Source organism: Pseudophryne corroboree, chromosome 1, assembly GCF_028390025.1.
Source record: "Pseudophryne corroboree isolate aPseCor3 chromosome 1, aPseCor3.hap2, whole genome shotgun sequence".
Taxonomy (NCBI): Eukaryota; Metazoa; Chordata; class Amphibia; order Anura; family Myobatrachidae; genus Pseudophryne; species Pseudophryne corroboree.
This window is the reverse complement of record NC_086444.1, coordinates 511,486,075-511,505,047: the sequence shown is the minus strand read 5'-3', so window position 1 is coordinate 511,505,047 and position 18,973 is coordinate 511,486,075. Positions and strand designations below refer to the sequence as shown.

The 18,973-nt window shown below is 49.2% G+C and overlaps 1 protein-coding gene across 3 annotated transcripts in view; it reads left to right on the top strand.

Annotated features, from left to right (window-relative positions):
• The window catches only part of ENTREP1 (endosomal transmembrane epsin interactor 1), a 333,779-nt gene that overhangs the window by 26,664 nt on the left and 288,142 nt on the right, over positions 1-18,973 (top strand). For all 3 annotated transcript variants that reach the window (XM_063913909.1, XM_063913908.1, XM_063913907.1), the window contains exon 2: positions 18,875-18,931. In XM_063913909.1, coding sequence (XP_063769979.1) covers positions 18,875-18,931 — 57 coding nt within the window. The remainder of the gene's footprint in view (positions 1-18,874; positions 18,932-18,973) is intronic.

Sequence of the window (18,973 nt, the reverse complement as noted above, 5' to 3'; positions counted from 1 at the left end):
TTACACACCTTGGCTGGCAAATCTACACCATATATAGTCCTAGAGGCTATATAGGTGTAAATTAATACCCCTGCCAGAGTTACAAAAACGCGGGAGAAGTCCGCCAAAAAAGGGGCGGGGCTATCTCCCTCAGCACACTGGCGCCATTTCTCCCTCACAGCTCCGCTGGAAGGAAGCTCCCTGGCTCTCCCCTGCAGTCTACACTACAGAAGGGTAAAAAAGAGAAGGGGGACACTAAATTTAGGCGCAATATATGTTATATAGCAGCTATACGGGGATATAATTCAGTTAATCCCTGTATTATATAGCGCTCTGGTGTGTGCTGGCATACTCTCTCTCTGTCTCCCCAAAGGGCTTTGTGGGGTCCTGTCCTCTGTCAGAGCATTCCCTGTGTGTGTGCGGTGTGTTGGTACGGCTGTGTCGACATGTTTGATGAGGAGACTTATGTGGAGGCGGAGCAGATGCCTATAAATGTGATGTCACCCCCTGCGGGGCAGACACCTGAGTGGATGGACTTGTGGAAGGAATTACGTGAAAGTGTCGACTCCTTACATAAAAAATTTGACGATATGCCAAATGCGGGACAGCCGGCTTCTCAGCTCGTGCCTGCCCAGACGTCTCGAAGGCCATCAGGGGCTCTAAAACGCCCGCTACCTCAGATGACGGACACAGATGTCGACACGGATACTGATACCAGTGTCGACGACGAAAAGACTAATGTAATGTCAAATAAGGCCACTCGTTACATGATTGAGGCAATGAAAAATGTTTTACACATTTCGGATATTACCCCAGGTACCACAAAAAAGGGTATTATGTTTGGAGAGAAAAAACTACCGGTAGTTTTTCCCCCTTCTGAAGAATTAAATGAAGTGTGTGAAGTAGCATGGGCTTCCCCCGATAAAAAATTGGTAATTTCTAAAAAGTTACTAATGGCGTACCCTTTCCCGCCAGAGGATAGGTCACGCTGGGAAACACCCCCTAGGGTGGATAAAGCGCTTACACGCTTATCAAAAAAGGTGGCACTACCGTCTCCGGATACGGCCGCCCTAAAGGAACCTGCTGATAGAAAGCAGGAGGCTCTCCTGAAGGCTATATATACACACACTGGTATTATACTGAGACCAGCTATTGCTTCAGCATGGATGTGCAGTGCTGCAGCTGCGTGGTCAGATTCCCTGTCAGAAAATATTGATACCCTAGACAGGGACACTATATTGCTAAACATAGAGCATATTAAAGACGCAGTCTTATACATGAGAGATGCACAGAGGGATATTTGCCGGCTGGCATCTAAAATAAGTGCACTGTCCATTTCTGCCAGGAGAGGGTTATGGACTCGGCAGTGGACAGGTGATGCAGATTCTAAAAGGCACATGGAAGTTTTGCCTTATAAGGGTGAGGAGTTGTTCGGGGATGGTCTCTCGGACCTAGTTTCCACAGCAACAGGTGGGAAGTCAGCATTTTTACCACATGTCCCCTCGCAACCAAAGAAAGCACCGTATTATCAGGTACAGTCCTTTCGTCCCCAAAAGGGCAGGCGGGGTAGAGGCGCGTCCTTTCTGCCCAGAGGCAGAGGTAGGGGAAAAAAACTGCAGCATACAGCCAGTCCCCAGGAACAAGTCCTCCCCCGCTTCCTCTAAGTCCGCCGCATGACGCTGGGGCTCAACAGGCGGAGCCAGGTACGGTGGGGGCCCGTCTCAAAAACTTCAGCAATCAGTGGGCTCGCTCACAAGTAGATCCCTGGATCCTTCAAGTGGTATCTCAGGGGTACAAGCTGGAATTCGAGACGTTTCCCCCCCGCCGTTTCCTCAAGTCTGCCTTGCCAACAACTCCCTCAGGCAGGGAGGCTGTGCTAGAGGCAATTCACAAGCTGTATTCCCAGCAGGTGATAGTCAAGGTGCCCCTCCTTCAACAAGGACGGGGTTACTATTCCACAATGTTTGTGGTACCGAAACCGGACGGTTCGGTGAGACCCATTTTAAATTTGAAATCCTTGAACACATATATAAAAAAATTCAAGTTCAAGATGGAATCGCTCAGGGCGGTTATTGCAAGCCTGGACGAGGGGTATTACATGGTATCACTGGACATCAAGGATGCTTACCTGCATGTCCCCATTTACCATCCTCACCAGGAGTACCTCAGATTTGTGGTACAGGATTGTCATTACCAATTCCAGACGTTGGCGTTCGGCCTGTCCACGGCACCGAGGGTATTTACCAAGGTAATGGCCGAATTGATGGTACTCCTTTGAAAAAAGGGAGTTTTAATTATCCCGTACTTGGACGATCTCCTGATAAAGGCGAGGTCCAGGGAGCAGTTGTTGGTCGGCGTAGCACTATCTCAGCAGGTGCTACACCAGCACGGTTGGATTCTAAATATTCCAAAGTCACAGCTGGTTCCTACGACTCGTCTACTGTTCCTGGGGATGGTTCTGGACACAGTCCAGAAAAAAGTGTTTCTCCCGGAGGAGAAAGCCAAGGAGCTGTCATCTCTAGTCAGAGGCCTCCTGAAACCAAAACAGGTGTCTGTGCATCACTGCACACGAGTCCTGGGAAAGATGGTAGCTTCCTACGAAGCAATTCCATTCGGCAGGTTCCATGCCAGAACTTTTCAGTGGGACCTGTTGGACCAATGGTCCGGATCGCATCTTCAAATGCATCGGTTGATAACCCTGTCTCCAAGGACCAGGGTGTCTCTGCTGTGGTGGCTGCAGAGTGCTCATCTCAAAGAGGGCCGCAGATTCGGCATACAGGACTGGGTCCTGGTGACCACGGATGCCAGCCTTCGAGGCTGGGGGGCAGTCACGCAGGGAAGAAACTTCCAAGGACTTTGGTCAAGTCAGGAGACTTCCCTACACATAAATATTCTGGAACTGAGGGCCATTTACAATGCCCTAAGTCAGGCAAAACCCCTGCTTCAAAGCCAGCCGGTACTGATCCAGTCAGACAACATCACGGCAGTCGCCCATGTAAACCGACAGGGCGGCACAAGAAGCAGGACGGCGATGGTAGAAGCCACAAGGATTCTCCGATGGGCGGAAAATCACGTGTTAGCACTGTCAGCAGTGTTCATTCCGGGAGTGGACAACTGGGAAGCAGACTTCCTCAGCAGGCACGACCTCCACCCGGGAGAGTGGGGACTTCATCCAGAAGTCTTCCAGCTGATTGTAAACCGTTGGGAAAGGCCACAGGTGGACATGATGGCGTCCCGCCTAAACAAAAAGCAAGAAAAATATTGCGCCAGGTCAAGAGACCCTCAGGCGATAGCTGTGGACGCTCTAGTGACACCGTGGGTGTACCGGTCGGTTTATGTGTTCCCTCCTCTTCCTCTCATACCCAAGGTACTGAGGATAATAAGGAAAAGAGGAGTAAGAACTATACTCATTGTTCCGGATTGGCCAAGAAGAGCTTGGTACCCGGAACTTCAAGAATTGATCTCAGAGGACCCATGGCCTCTGTCGCTCAGACAAGACCTGCTACAGCAGGGGCCCTGTCTGTTCTAAGACTTACCGCTGCTGCGTTTGACGGCATGGCGGTTGAACACCGGATCCTAAAGGAAAAGGGTATTCCGGAGGAAGTCATTCCTAAGCTAGAAAAGATGTAACCGCACAACATTATCACCGCATATGGCGGAAATATGTTGCGTGGTGTGAGGCCAGGAAGGCCCCAACGGAGGAATTTCAGCTGGGTCGATTTCTGCACTTCCTACAGTCAGGGGTGACTATGGGCCTAAAACTGGGTTCCATTAAGGTCCAGATTTCGGCTCTGTCGATTTTCTTCCAAAAAGAACTGGCTTCACTGCCTGAAGTTCAGACATTTGTTAAGGGAGTGCTGCATATTCAGCCTCCTTTTGTGCCTCCAGTGGCACCGTGGGACCTCAACGTGGTGTTGGGTTTCCTAAAGTCACATTGGTTTGAGCCACTTAAAACCGTGGATTTAAAATATCTCACGTGGAAAGTGGTCATGCTTTTGGCCTTGGCTTCGGCTAGGCGAGTGTCAGAATTGGCGGCTTTGTCATATAAAAGCCTCTATTTGATTTTCCATATGGATAGGGCAGAATTGAGGACTCGTCCCCAGTTTCTCCCTAAGGTGGTATCAGCTTTTCACTTGAACCAACCTATCGTTGTGCCTGCGGCTACTAGGGACTTGGAGGACTCCAAGTTACTGGACGTAGTCAGGGCCTTGAAAATGTATGTTTCCCGGACGGCTGGAGCCAGGAAGACTGACTCGCTATTTATCCTGTATGCACCCAACAAGCTGGGTGCACCTGCTTCGAAGCAGACTATTGCTCGCTGGATTTGTAGCACAATTCAGCTTGCGCATTCTGCGGCTGGCCTGCCGCAGCCTAAATCTGTAAAAGCCCATTCCACGAGGAAAGTGGGCTCTTCTTGGGCGGCTGCCCGAGGGGTCTCGGCTTTACAACTTTGCCGAGCTGCTACTTGGTCAGGGGCAAACACGTTTGCAAAATTCTACAAATTTGATACCCTGGCTGAGGAGGACTTTGAGTTCTCTCATTCGGTGCTGCAGAGTCATCCGCACTCTCCTGCCCGTTTGGGAGCTTTGGTATAATCCCCATGGTCCTTACGGAGTCCTTAGGACGTCAGAGAAAATAAGATTTTACTCACCGGTAAATCTATTTCTCGTAGTCCGTAGTGGATGCTGGGCGCCCGTCCCAAGTGCGGACTGTCTGCAATACTTGTATATAGTTATTGTTAACTAAAGGGTTATTGTTGAGCCATCTGTTGAGAGGCTCTGTTATGTTTCATACTGTTAACTGGGTATAATATCACGAGTTATACGGTGTGATTGGTGTGGCTGGTATGAGTCTTACCCGGGATTCAAAATCCTTCCTTATTGTGTCAGCTCTTCCGGGCACAGTATCCTAACTGAGGTCTGGAGGAGGGTCATAGTGGGAGGAGCCAGTGCACACCAGGTAGTCCTAAAGCTTTCTTAGTTGTGCCCAGTCTCCTGCGGAGCCGCTATTCCCATGGTCCTTACGGAGTCCCAGCATCCACTACGGACTACGAGAAATAGATTTACCGGTGAGTAAAATCTTATTTCTCTGACGTCCTAGTGGATGCTGGGGACTCCGTAAGGACCATGGGGAATAGACGGCTCCGCAGGAGACTGGGCACATCTAAAGAAAGATTTAGGTCTATCTGGTGTGCACTGGCTCCTCCCCCTATGACCCTCCTCCAAGCCTCAGTTAGATTTCTGTGCCCGGCCGAGCTGGATGCACACTACGGGCTCTCCTGAGCTCCTAGAAAGAAAGTATAGTTTAGGTTTTTTATTTTACAGTGAGACCTGCTGGCAACAGGCTCACTGCAGCGAGGGACTAAGGGGAGAAGAAGCGAACCTACCTAAGTGGTGGTAGCTTGGGCTTCTTAGGCTACTGGACACCATTAGCTCCAGAGGGATCGCACACAGGACCCGACCACGTCGTCCGTTCCCGGAGCCGCGCCGCCGTCCCCCTTACAGTGCCAGAAGCAAGAAGGTCCGGAAAATCGGCGGCTGAAGACTTCTGTCTTCTCCAAGGTAGCGCACAGCACTGCAGCTGTGCGCCATTGCTCCTCATGCACACCACACACTTCGGTCACTGATGGGTGCAGAGCGCTGGGGGGGGGCGCCCTGAGCAGCAATATTAACACCTTGGCTGGCAAAACTGACACCATATATAGCCCCAGAGGCTATATAGGTGTAAATTACCCCTGCCAGAATAACACAAAAAGCGTGAGAAAGCCCGCCGAAAAAGGGGCGGAGCCATCTCCCTCAGCACACTGGCGCCATTTTCCCTCACAGCTCCGCTGGAAGGATCGCTCCCTGGCTCTCCCCTGCAGTCCTGCACTACAGAAAGGGTAAAAAAGAGAGGGGGGGGGCACAAATTTAGGCGCAGTATAATATCTATATGCAGCTATAAGGGAAAACACTCTGTATAGTGATATCCCTGTGGTATATAGCGCTCTGGTGTGTGCTGGCATACTCTCCCTCTGTCTCCTCAAAGGGCTTTGTGGGGTCCTGTCCTCTGTCAGAGCATTCCCTGTGTGTGTGCTGTGTGTCTGTACCGCTGTGTCGACATGTATGATGAGGAAAATGATGTGGAGGCAGAGCAAATGCCTGTAAATGTGTTGTCACCCCCTGAGGGGTCGACACCTGTGTGGATGGACTTATGGAAGGAATTACGTGACAGTGTCAGCTCCTTACATAAAAGGTTTGACGACATAGGACAGCCGGCTACTCAGCTTGTGACTGTTCCAGCGTCTCAAATGTCATCAGGGGCTTTAAAACGCCCGCTACCTCAGATGGCAGACACAGATGTCGACACGGATACCGACTCCAGTGTCGACGACGATGAGACTAGTGTACCCTCCAATAGGTCCACCCGTTACATGATTGAGGCAATTAAAAATGTATTACACATTTCTGATAGTACCCCAGGTACCACAAAAAAGGGTATTATGTTCGGTGAGAAAAAACTACCAGTAGTTTTTCCTGCATCCGAGGAATTAAATGAGGTGTGTGAGGAAGCCTGGACTTCCCCCGATAAGAAATTGATAATTTCTAAACGGTTGTTGGCAGCGTACCCTTTCCCGCCAGAGGATAGGTCACGTTGGGAAACGTCCCCTAGGGTAGATAAAGCGCTTACACGTTTATCAAAACAGGTGGCACTACCGTCTCCGGATACGGCCGCCCTAAAGGATCCTGCTGATAGAAAGCAGGAGGCTACCCTAAAAGCTATATATACACACACGGGCATTATATTGCGACCAGCGATTGCATCAGCATGGATGTGCAGTGCTGCTGCTGCGTGGTCAGATTCCCTGTCGGATAGTATTGATACCCTGGATAGGGACAGTATTTTGCTGACAGTAGAGCATATAAAGGACGCTGTCTTATACATGCGTGATGCACAGAGGGATATTTGCCGGCTGGCATCAAAAATAAGCGCAATGTCCATTGCCGCCAGAAGGGGGTTATGGACTCGGCAGTGGTCAGGTGATGCCGATTCAAAAAGGCACATGGAAGTTTTGCCTTATAAGGGGGTGGAACTGTTTGGGGATGGTCTTTCAGACCTCGTTTCCACAGCTACGGCTGGGAAATCGACATTTTTGCCACAGGCTACCCCACAGCAAAAGAAGGCACCGTATTATCAAGTACAGTCATTTCGGCCCCATAAACACAAGAGGGCTCGAGGCGCATCCTTTCTGCCGAGAGGCAAAGGTAGAGGGAAAAAGCTGCAGCATACAGCCAGTTCCCAAGAGCAAAAGTCCTCCCCCGCGTCCGGTGAGTCCACAGCATGACGCTGGGGCTTCACAGGCGGACCCGGGTACGGTGGGGGCCCGTCTCAGAAATTTCAGCACACAGTGGGCTCTCTCACAGGTGGATCCCTGGGCCCTTCAAGTAGTATCTCAGGGGTACAGGCTGGAATTCGAGACGTCCCCCCCCCCCCCCCCCCCCCGCCGTTTTCTAAAATCTGCCTTACCAGCAACTGTTGGTGGCTATCCAAAAACTGTATTCACAGCAAGTGATTGTCAAGGTACCCCTCCTTCAGCAAGGGAAGGGTTACTATTTCCCGTATGTCATCTATATGAATTTCCAATACATATCTGGGAACTTCTTGAGACAACAACAGACAGTGGAGCGCAGGATAAGTCCCCTTTACTCATATTTTTTCTTTGGCACATGTGTTGAAGGGTTTGGGAACCTTTTTAGTAGGAAAGGGGTGCTATCCAGCGGCTCTATCTTTGCGCACTAAGATCTTCCTTGCACCTTATTTTTTACTATTGTATATTCCACAATGTTTGTGGTACCGAAACCGGACGGTTCGGTGAGACCCATCTTAAATTTAAAATCCTTGAACACTTATATCAAAAGGTTCAAGTTCAAGATGGAATCGCTCAGGGCGGTTATTGCGAGCCTGGACGAGGGGGATTACATGGTCTCCCTGGACATCAAGGATGCGTACCTGCATGTCCCCATTTACCCTCCTCACCAGGAGTACCTCAGATTGTGGTACAGGACTGTCACGATCAGTTCCAGACGCTGCCGTTTGGATTATCCACGGCACCGAGGGTCTTTACCAAGGTAATGGCCGAAATGATGATACTCCTTCGCAAGAAGGGAGTTTTAATTATCCCGTACTTGGACGATCTCCTGATAAAGGCGAGGTCCAAGGAACAGTTGGTAGTGGGGGTAGCACTTCTCGGGAAGTGCTACAACAGCACGGCTGGATTCTCAATATTCCAAAGTCACAGCTGGTCCCGACGACACGTCTTCTGTTCCTGGGAATGATTCTGGACACAGACCAGAAAAAAGTGTTTCTTCCAGTGGAAAAAGCCGAGGAGTTGTCATCTCTAGTCAGAGACCTCCTAAAACCGGGACAGGTGTCGGTACATCAATGCACACGAGTCCTGGGGAAAATGGTAGCTTCATACGAAGCAATTCCATTCGGAAGGTTCCACGCAAGGACTTTCCAGTGCGACCTGTTGGACAGATGGTCCGGGTCCCATCTCCAGATGCAACAGCAGATAACCCTGTCGGCAAGGACCAGGGTGTCGCTGCTGTGGTGGCTGCAGAGGGCTCATCTACTAGAGGGCCGCAGATTCGGAATACAGGACTGGGTCCTGGTGACCACGGATGCCAGCCTTCGGGGCTGGGGCGCAGTCACACAGGGAAGAAATTTCCAAGGACTGTGGTCAAATCAGGAGATTTCGCTTCACATAAATATTCTAGAGCTAAGGGCCATTTACAATGCCCTAAGCCAAGCAAGGCCCCTGCTTCAGAACCAGCCGGTACTGATCCAATCAGACAACATCACGGCGGTCGCCCATGTAAACAGACAGGGCGGCACAAGAAGCAGGAGGGCAATGGCAGAAGCCACAAGGATTCTCCGATGGGCGGAGAATCATGTGTTAGCACTGACAGCAGTGTTCATTCCGGGAGTGGACAACTGGGAAGCAGACTTCCTCAGCAGGCACGACCTCCACCCGGGAGAATGGGGACTTCATCCAGAAGTCTTCCAAATGCTGGTAAACCGGTGGGAAAGACCACAGGTGGACATGATGGCGTCCCGCCTCACATCCCTACCCTGATCAAAGCCAGGAAGGATGTCACCGCAGAACATTATCACCGCATTTGGCGGAAATATGTTGCTTAGTGTGAGGCCAGGAAGGCCCCAACGGAGGAATTTCAACTGGGTCGATTCCTGCATTTCCTGCAAGCAGGGGTGACGTTGGGCCTCAAATTGGGGTCCATTAAGGTCCAGATTTCGGCCCTGTCGATTTTCTTCCAGAAAGAACTGGCTTCACTGCCTGAAGTTCAGACTTTTGTCAAAGGAGTTCTGCGTATTCAGCCTCCTTTTGTGCCCCCAGTGGCACCTTGGGATCTCAATGTGGTTTTGAAGTTCCTGAAATCACATTGGTTTGAACCACTTAAGACTGTGGATTTGAAATATCTCACGTGGAAAGTGGTCATGCTGTTGGCCTTGGCTTCGGCCAGGCGTGTGTCAGAATTGGCGGCTTTGTCCTATAAAAGCCCTTATCTGATTTTCCATATGGATAGGGCAGAGTTGAGGACTCGTCCTCAGTTTCTCCCGAAGGTGGTATCAGCGTTTCACTTGAACCAGCCTATTGTGGGGCCTGCGGCTACTAGGAACTTGGAGGATTCCAAGTTACTGGACGTAGTCAGGGCCCTGAAAATTTATGTTTCCAGGACGGCTGGAGTCAGGAAAACTGACTCGCTGTTTATCCTGTATGCACCCAACAAACTGGGTGCTCCTGCTTCTAAGCAGACTATCGCGCGCTGGATTTGTAGCACTATTCAGCTGGCGCATTCTGCGGTGGGACTACCGCAGCCTAAATCTGTAAAAGCCCATTCCACAAGGAAGGTGGGCTCATCTTGGGCGGCTGCCCGAGGGGTCTCGGCTTTACAACTTTGCCGAGCTGCTACTTGGTCAGGAGCAAACACGTTTGCAAAATTCTACAAATTTGATACCCTGGCTGAGGAGGACCTGGAGTTCTCTCATTCGGTATTGCAGAGTCATCCGCACTCTCCCGCCCGTTTGGGAGCTTTGGTATAATCCCCATGGTCCTTTACGGAGTCCCCAGCATCCACTAGGACGTCAGAGAAAATAAGAATTTACTCACCGGTAATTCTATTTCTCGTAGTCCGTAGTGGATGCTGGGCGCCCATCCCAAGTGCGGATTGTCTGCAATACTTGTAAATAGTTATTGTTACACAAATCGGGTTGTTATTGCGAGCCATCTGTTCAGAGGCTCCCTTGTTATCATACTGTTAACCGGGGTTTCTATCACGAGTTATATGGTGTGATTGGTGTGGCTGGTATGAGTCTTACCCGGGATTCAAAATCCTTCCTTATTGTGTCAGCTCTTCCGGGCACAGTGTCCTAACTGAGGCTTGGAGGAGGGTCATAGGGGGAGGAGCCAGTGCACACCAGATAGACCTAAATCTTTCTTTAGATGTGCCCAGTCTCCTGCGGAGCCGTCTATTCCCCATGGTCCTTACGGAGTCCCCAGCATCCACTACGGACTATGAGAAATAGAATTACCGGTGAATAAATTCTTATTTTTTCCAACAAATATGTTTGTTTTGTATGGAAATAATGTACCCACTAATTTGAAATTAGTATTTTCAAAGCAAAGTCTCCAAGGATATAATGGTGAAATGCTGAGTACGCTATGCAATATCGTGGCCGGGAAACAATATATTGCATAGTACATCTGTGCGTGTATACAGTAGATATCTGTGAACAACTTAGTTCACAGACATATCTGGTTGGCCCTACTGCACAGCTGATGATGATGATAGATTATTTAATCTGCATGTGTATGCAGACGACCAGTCGACTAGCCCATTAGGTGGACACAGGAGTTGCCGACAGTGACAACACAACTGCGCAGGCAAATTTAAATTCCCGCCTACTTATGATGTCTACCCAGATGTATTGAGAGGCCAATTTTTAATTGTGTGTAGCTTACCAAATCGGCTTGAGATCTTGATGAAATGGTCTGTTTTTATGTACTGAAATACAGATATTATTTACCACTTAACTGACCGTTTTTATGTCCAAAAGGGTACGCACAAATTTGAAAAAATATATACCTACAGTAGTTCATCTCCCCCCCCCCCTCCACACACACAAACATTCATAGGTCCCAATGGTAACATTACCTCCCACCTCTTCCCAGTGGCAGTAGATATCCAGTGACATTACCTCCACCTCTCTAGTGGTGCTAGAGCTCTAGAAGCGCATCCTCCTTACCCACCTCTGTCCATACAGGATGTCCCCATTGTGGCACTACCCCCTTTCTTGGTGCCATGTGTCCCCATGTACATACAGTGTTCCCAATGGCCAATACTGCTTAATGTTGCAGTATCCCCCAAGTGCTACAGACCCTCCCCCTCCAACAGGGCAGCCATCAGAGAGGGGTCTGCCTTTACTGGAGTCCCAGGCCCTTACAGAAGGTGGGCCCCACCCTGGCTCCTACCACCAATACCTGGAGAGCTGCGCAACAATAGCGGGACATTTTTCATGGTCAAATAGGATGTGAGTGTGCCAAAGAATGCCCATATAGCTGGTTAACAGACACCTCAGTGTAACTTGTCCCTATTATACTGTAAATCTTGTATACACTTTTGGTGAGCTTTTACCTAAGTACACTTATCACTCCTTGGTAGCATACTGCCATGTTACGAGGGCTTTATATGCCCATCAGATCTGCCACTTATACTCAGACCTCCCCACATGCCATGTAATTTATATACTCATCAGATCTTCCCACATGCCCTTAGACATACTTATAAAGCCTATCAAACTCCCACATGTTTTATATAACGCATGAAACCTCCTCTGCCCATAAGCACTTACAGCATACCTGCCTACTCTTCATAGATCCTGCCCATAGCTATTAGTATCATAACTGGCACTGTCTCCCTCTATCAGTCATTCACTCAAGGGAGGGGGCCCTGGTATGTACTACTTTGGGTGCAGTGAGCTGCATCAGCTGGAATTGAGAGAATGACATGTTCTATGAGGCATAGATGCCCACAGTTGTTTCCATAAGTATTTCAAAGTTAGGGGTCTATTTACTAAGCCTTGGATAGAGATAAAGTTCTAGTCAATCAGCTCCTAACTGCCATGTCACAGGCTGGGTTTGAAAAATGACAGTTAGGAGCTGAGTGGCTGGTACTTTAGCACCGTCCACTTTATCTCCACCTGAGGCTTAGTAAATAGACCCCTAAGTCTCGCTGTGCTAGGTATTGTAAATAGACCCCTAAGTCTCACTGTGCTAGGTATTCTGTCTATAAAATAGAGAGCACTGCGGGTGCAGAGGTAGTAGCATTTAATAAATTATGCATTATTTCTCTAACGTCCTAGTGGATGCTGGGTACTCCGTAAGGACCATGGGGATAGACGGGCTCCGCAGGAGACATGGGCACTTTAAGAAAGAATTTAGGTTCTGGTGTGCACTGGCTCCTCCCTCTATGTCCCTCCTCCAGACCTCAGTTTGATACTGTGCCCAGACGAGCTGGGTGCTTTTCAGTGAGCTCTCCTGAGTTTGCTGAGAGAAAGTATTTTGTTAGGTTTTTTATTTTCAGGGAGCTCTGCTGGCAACAGACTCCCTGCATCGTGGGACTGAGGGGAGAGAAGCAGCCCTACTCTCTGAAGCTAGGTCCTGCTTCTTAGGCTACTGGACACCATTAGCTCCAGAGGGATTGTACGCAGGATCTCACCCTCGCCGTCCGATTCCAGAGCCGCACCGCCGTCCCCCTCGCAGAGCCGGAAGACAGAAGCCGAGTGAGTATGAGAAGCAAAGAAGACTTCACAGGCGGCAGAAGACTCCGTTCTTCACTGAGGTAACGCACAGCACTGCAGCTGTGCACCATTGCTCCCACACACCTCACATACTCCGGTCACTGTAAGGGTGCGGGGCACAGGGGGGGGCGCCCTGGGCAGCATTTGGGACCTCTTTTGGCAAAAGTTTAATATGTATACAGCTGGACACTGTATATATGTATGAGCCCCCGCCAAAAATTGCATATTTAAGCGGGACAGAAGCCCGCCGCCGAGGGGGCGGAGCTTCTTCCTCAGCACTCACCAGCGCCATTTTTTCTCCACAGCTCCGCTGAGAGGAAGCTCCCCAGGCTCTCCCCTGCAGATACACGGTAGAAGAGGGTAAAAAGAGAGGGGGGGGCACAGAATTATGCGCAAAAATCAATATAAAACAGCAGCTACTGGGTTAACATTAAGTTACTGTGTTATTCCTGGGTTGATAGTTCTGGGGTGTGTGCTGGCATACTCTCTCTCTGTCTCTCCTAAGGGCCTTGTGCGGGAACTGTCTTCAAAAAGGGCATTCCCTGTGTGTGTGGTGTGTCGGTACGCTTGTGTCGACATGTCTGATGAGGAAGGCTATGTGGAAGCAGAGCGGGAGCAAGTGAATGTGGTGTCTCCGCCGACGGCGCCAACACCTGATTGGATGGATATGTGGAAGGTTTTAAATGATAATGTTAATTCCTTGCATAAAAGGTTAGAAAAAGCTGAAGCCTCAGGACAGTCAGGGTCCCAACCCGTGCCTGGTCCTATGTCGCAGAGGCCGTCAGGGTCTCAGAAGCGCCCACTATCCCAAATTGTTGACACAGATACCGACATGGATTCTGACTCCAGTGTCGATTACGATGATGCAAAGTTACAGCCAAAATTGGCTAAATACATCCGTTATATGATTATAGCAATTAAGGATGTGTTGCACATCACAGAGGAAATCCCAGTCCCTGACAAGAGGGTACATATGTATGGGGAAAAGAAGCCGGAGGTGACCTTTCCCCCCTCACACGAGCTAAATGAGTTATGTGAAAAGGCATGGGAATCTCCAGATAAAAAACTGCAGATTTCCAAAAGGATTCTTATGGCGTATCCTTTCCCGCCAACGGACAGGTTACGCTGGGAATCTTCCCCTAAGGTGGACAAAGCTTTAACACGCTTATTCAAGAAGGTAGCCCTGCCGTCGCAGGATACGGCTACCCTCAAAGATGCTGCGGATCGCAAACAGGAGGTTACCCTGAAGTCCATTTATACACATTCAGGTACCTTACTGAGGCCGGCGATCGCGTCGGCCTGGGTGTGTTGTGCTGTAGCAGCATGGACGGATACCGTGTCTGAGGAAATTGATACCTTAGACAAGGATACTATATTGTTGACCTTGGGGCATATTAAAGACGCTGTCCAATATATGAGAGATGCTCAAAGAGACATTAGTCTACTGGGTTCTAGAATAAATGCTATGTCAATTTCTGCCAGAAGGGTCCTGTGGACTCTGCAATGGACAGGTGATGCCGACTCAAAAAGGCATATGGAGGTTTTATCTTACAAGGGTGAGGAATTGTTTGGGGAGGGTCTCTCGGACCTGGTCTCCACAGCTACTGCTGGAAAGTCAAATTTTTTGCCATATGTTTCCTCACAGCCTAATAGAGCACCGTATTATCAAATGCAGTCCTTTCGATCACAGAAAAACAAGAAAGTCCGAGGTGCGTCCTTTCTTGCCAGAGGCAGGGGCAGAGGAAAGAAGCTGCACAACACAGCTAGTTTCCGGGAACAGAAGTCCTCCCCGGCCTCTACAAAATCCACCGCATGATGCTGGGGCTCCACAAGCGGAGCTAGGCCCGGTGGGGGCACGTCTTCGAAATTTCAGCCACAAGTGGGTTCACTCCCAGTTGGATCCCTGGGCAATAGAGATTGTGTCTCAGGGATACAAGCTGGAATTCGAGGAGATGCCCCCTCACCGATACCTCAAATCGGCCCTGCCAGCTTCCCTCCACGAGAGGGAAATAGTGTTAACTGCAATTCACAAATTGTATCTTCAACAGATGGTGGTCAAGGTTCCCCTCCTTCAACAAGGAAGGGGTTATTATTCGACCATGTTTGTAGTCCCGAAACCGGACGGTTCGGTCAGACCCATATTGAATTTAAAATCCCTGAGCATATACCTGAAAAGGTTCAAGTTCAAGATGGAATCGCTGAGAGCGGTCATCGCAAGCCTGAAAGGGGGGGATTTTATGGTGTCTCTGGACATAAAGGATGCATACCTTCATGTCCCCATTTATCCACCTCATCAGGCGTACCTCAGACTTGTGGTACAGGATTGTCATTACCAATTTCAGACGTTGCCGTTTGGTCTCTCCACGGCACCGAGAATTTTTACCAAGGTAATGGCGGAAAAGATGGTGCTCCTGCGGAAGCAAGGAGTCACAATTATCCCATACTTGGACGATCTCCTCATAAAAGCGAGATCAAGAGAGCAGTTGCTGATCAGCATAGCACTTTCTCTGGAAGTGTTATGGCAACACGGCTGGATTCTAAATATTCCAAAGTCGCAGTTGGTTCCTACGACTCGTCTGCCTTTCCTGGGCATGATTCTGGACACAGACCAGAAAAGGGTTTATCTCCCGATGGAGAAAGCTCAGGAACTCATGACACTGGTCAGGAACCTATTAAAACCAAAACAGGTGTCCGTGCATCACTGCACTCGTGTCCTGGGAAAGATGGTGGCATCATACGAGGCCATTCCCTTCGGCAGGTTCCATGCGAGGACTTTTCAATGGGAATTACTGGACAAGTGGTCCGGATCACATCTTCAGATGCATCGGTTAATCACCCTATCCCCCAGGGCAGGGTGTCACTCCTGTGGTGGCTACAGAGCGCTCACCTTCTCGAGGGCCGCAGATTCGGCATTCAGGACTGGGTCCTGGTGACCACGGACGCAAGCCTCTGAGGTTGGGGTGCAGTCACACAATTAAGAAATTTCCAAGGTCTGTGGTCAAGTCAAGAGACTTGCCTTCACATCAACATCCTGGAACTAAGGGCCATATACAACGCCCTACGTCAAGCGGAGACCCTGCTTCGCGACCAACCGGTTCTGATTCAGTCAGACAACATCACCGCAGTGGCTCATGTAAACCGCCAAGGCGGCACAAGGAGCAGAGTGGCAATGGCGGAAGCCACCAGAATTCTTCGCTGGGCGGAGAATCACGTAAGCGCACTGTCAGCAGTGTTCATCCCGGGAGTGGACAACTGGGAAGCAGACTTCCTCAGCAGACACGACCTCCACCCGGGAGAGTGGGGACTTCATCAGGAAGTCTTCGCACAGATTACAAGTCGGTGGGAACTGCCACAGGTGGACATGATGGCATCCCGCCTCAACAAAAAGCTACAGAGGTATTGCGCCAGGTCAAGAGACCCTCAGGCGATAGCTGTAGACACCGTGGTGACACCGTGGGTGTTCCAGTCGGTCTATGTATTTCCTCCTCTTCCTCTCATACCCAAGGTGCTGAGGATAATAAGAAAAAGAGGAGTGAGAACAATACTCATTGTTCCAGATTGGCCACGAAGGACTTGGTATCCAGATCTGCAAGAAATGCTCACAGAGGACCCGTGGCCTCTTCCTCTAAGACAGGACTTGTTGCAACAGGGGCACTGTCTGTTCCAAGACTTACCGCGGCTACGTTTGACGGCATGGCGGTTGAACGCCGGATCCTAGCAGAGAAAGGCATTTCGGATGAGGTCATTCCTACGCTGATAAAGGCTAGGAAGGACGTGACAGCTCAACATTCTCACCGTATATGGCGAAAATATGTTGCTTGGTGTGAGGCCAGGAATGCTCCTATGGAGGAATTCAAGCTGGGCCATTTCCTTCACTTCCTACAGTCCGGAGTGAATTTGGGCCTAAAATTGGGTTCCATTAAGGTCCAGATTTCGTCCCTATCCATTTTCTTTCAAAAAGAGTTGGCTTCTCTACCTGAAGTTCAGACGTTTGTAAAGGGAGTGCTGCATATTCAGCCCTCTTTTGTGCCTCCAGTGGCACCTTGGGATCTTAACGGGGTGTTGAGTTTCCTGAAATCCCACTGGTTTGAACCACTCAAAACGGTGGAGTTGAAATATCTCACGTGAAAGTTGGTCATGCTATTAGCCTTGGCTTCGGCTAGGCGTGTGTTAGAGGTGGCGGCTTTGTCATATAAAAGCCCCTATCTGGTTTTCCATGCGGATAGAGCAGAATTGCGGACCCGTCCACAATTTCTGCCGAAAGTGGTTTCATCCTTTCATATAAACCAACCTATTGTGGTGCCTGTGGCTACTACTGACTTGGAGGATTTTGAGTTACTTGATGTGGTCAGGGCTTTGAAGGTTTATGTAGCCAGAACGGCTAGGGTCAGGAAAACAGAGTCTTTGATTATCCTGTATGCTTCCAACAAGCTTGGTGCTCCTGCTTCAAAAGCAAACTATTGCTCGCTGAATCTGTAACACGATTCAGCAGGCTCATTCTGCGGCTGGATTGCCGCTGCCAAGATCACAAGATCCGTTAAGGCCCATTCCACTAGGAAGGTGGGCTCTTCTTGGGCGGCTGCCCAAATGGTCTCGGCATTCCAGCTTTGCCAAGCGGCTACTTGATCAGGTTCAAACACTTTTGCAAAGTTCTACAAGTTTGATACCCTGGCTGAGGAGGACCTTGTGTTTGCTCAATCGGTGCTGCAGAGTCATCCGCACTCTCCCGCCCGTTTGGGAGCTTTGGTATAATCCCCATGGTCCTTACGGAGTCCCCAGCATCCACTAGGACGTTAGAGAAAATAAGATTTTACTTACCGGTAAATCTATTTCTCGTAGTCCGTAGTGGATGCTGGGCGCCCGTCCCAAGTGCGGACTTCTTCTGCAATACTTGTATAATAAGGGTTAAGTTATGGTTGCATCAGGGTTGTACCTGATGCTCTGTTATTTGTCATACTGTTAACTGGTTGTTATCACATGTAATACGGTGTGATTGGTGTGGCTGGTATGAATCTTGCCCTGGATTACCAAAATCCTTTCCTTGTACTGTCAGCTCTTCTGGGCACAGTTTCTCTAACTGAGGTCTGGAGGAGGGGCATAGAGGGAGGAGCCAGTGCACATCAGAACCTAAATCAGGGCTGGCCAAACCGGTCCTCGAGATCTACCAACAGTTCATGTTTTCCAGGCCTCCTGGAGATTTGTAGAATGGTCAGTTAGGAATGAATGCAGCACATCTTAATTAGTAATGACTACACCTGTGCACCAGCTAGGTGGTCTGGAAAATGTGAACTGTTGGTAGATCTCGAGGACTGGTTTGGCCAGCCCTGACCTAAATTCTTTCTTAAAGTGCCCATGTCTCCTGCGGAGCCCGTCTATCCCTCCGGGTTTTCACACTGGCGAAAACGCAGGCCATTTTTGCCGATATTGAAGCATTTTTCACCAATGCCTTTTTTACTGAAAAAAAATAAGTGAAAAGGCATTGTCGCAAATGCCTTAAAAATGGGCGAAAAATGGCCCGCAATTGAATATGCAGGTGGGTAAATTCGAAAGCTCAGAAAATACTGGAGCTAATTCAGTACGCCCTATATATTTAGAACCCCTTATTTTTCACATAATCTGCAGTACCTGCGGCATTGGGAGTGTGCAATGTGCACCTGCCAATCATTCACATGACAATGCAGAGTTTTATTTGTACTGGTTGGGGGTGGCTTAGCACTTCTAGGTAGGCCCCCAAAGAGGAACAAGCCACATAACCATGTGACACGGTTATGCCCTCTTCATAAGCAGGCTGTTATGTCATGCCATCTCGAACTTGGTGCGATAGGTCCCGATATTCTTGTTGGTGGCATTACCCATGATTGACAGAACAACAATAAGAAGTTTTTGCTACCAGACAAATCTTGTTTAATGTTAGTTAATACATTCCCTTTTATTGCTTATTAATAATGGTAGTATTAGCATCATATTTTTTTTCTTTTTACAGTGTGAATATGGTTGTGTTACGTATTGAGGCTGATTTTAATCTTATCTATTGCAGGTAATCCTGTCTGGTATTATAGGACTAACCACATGGAAGAAGCCCATGGTTCTCCTAGTAAGTGAAACACTCCACATTTATTCATATAGGGGGAAGCCG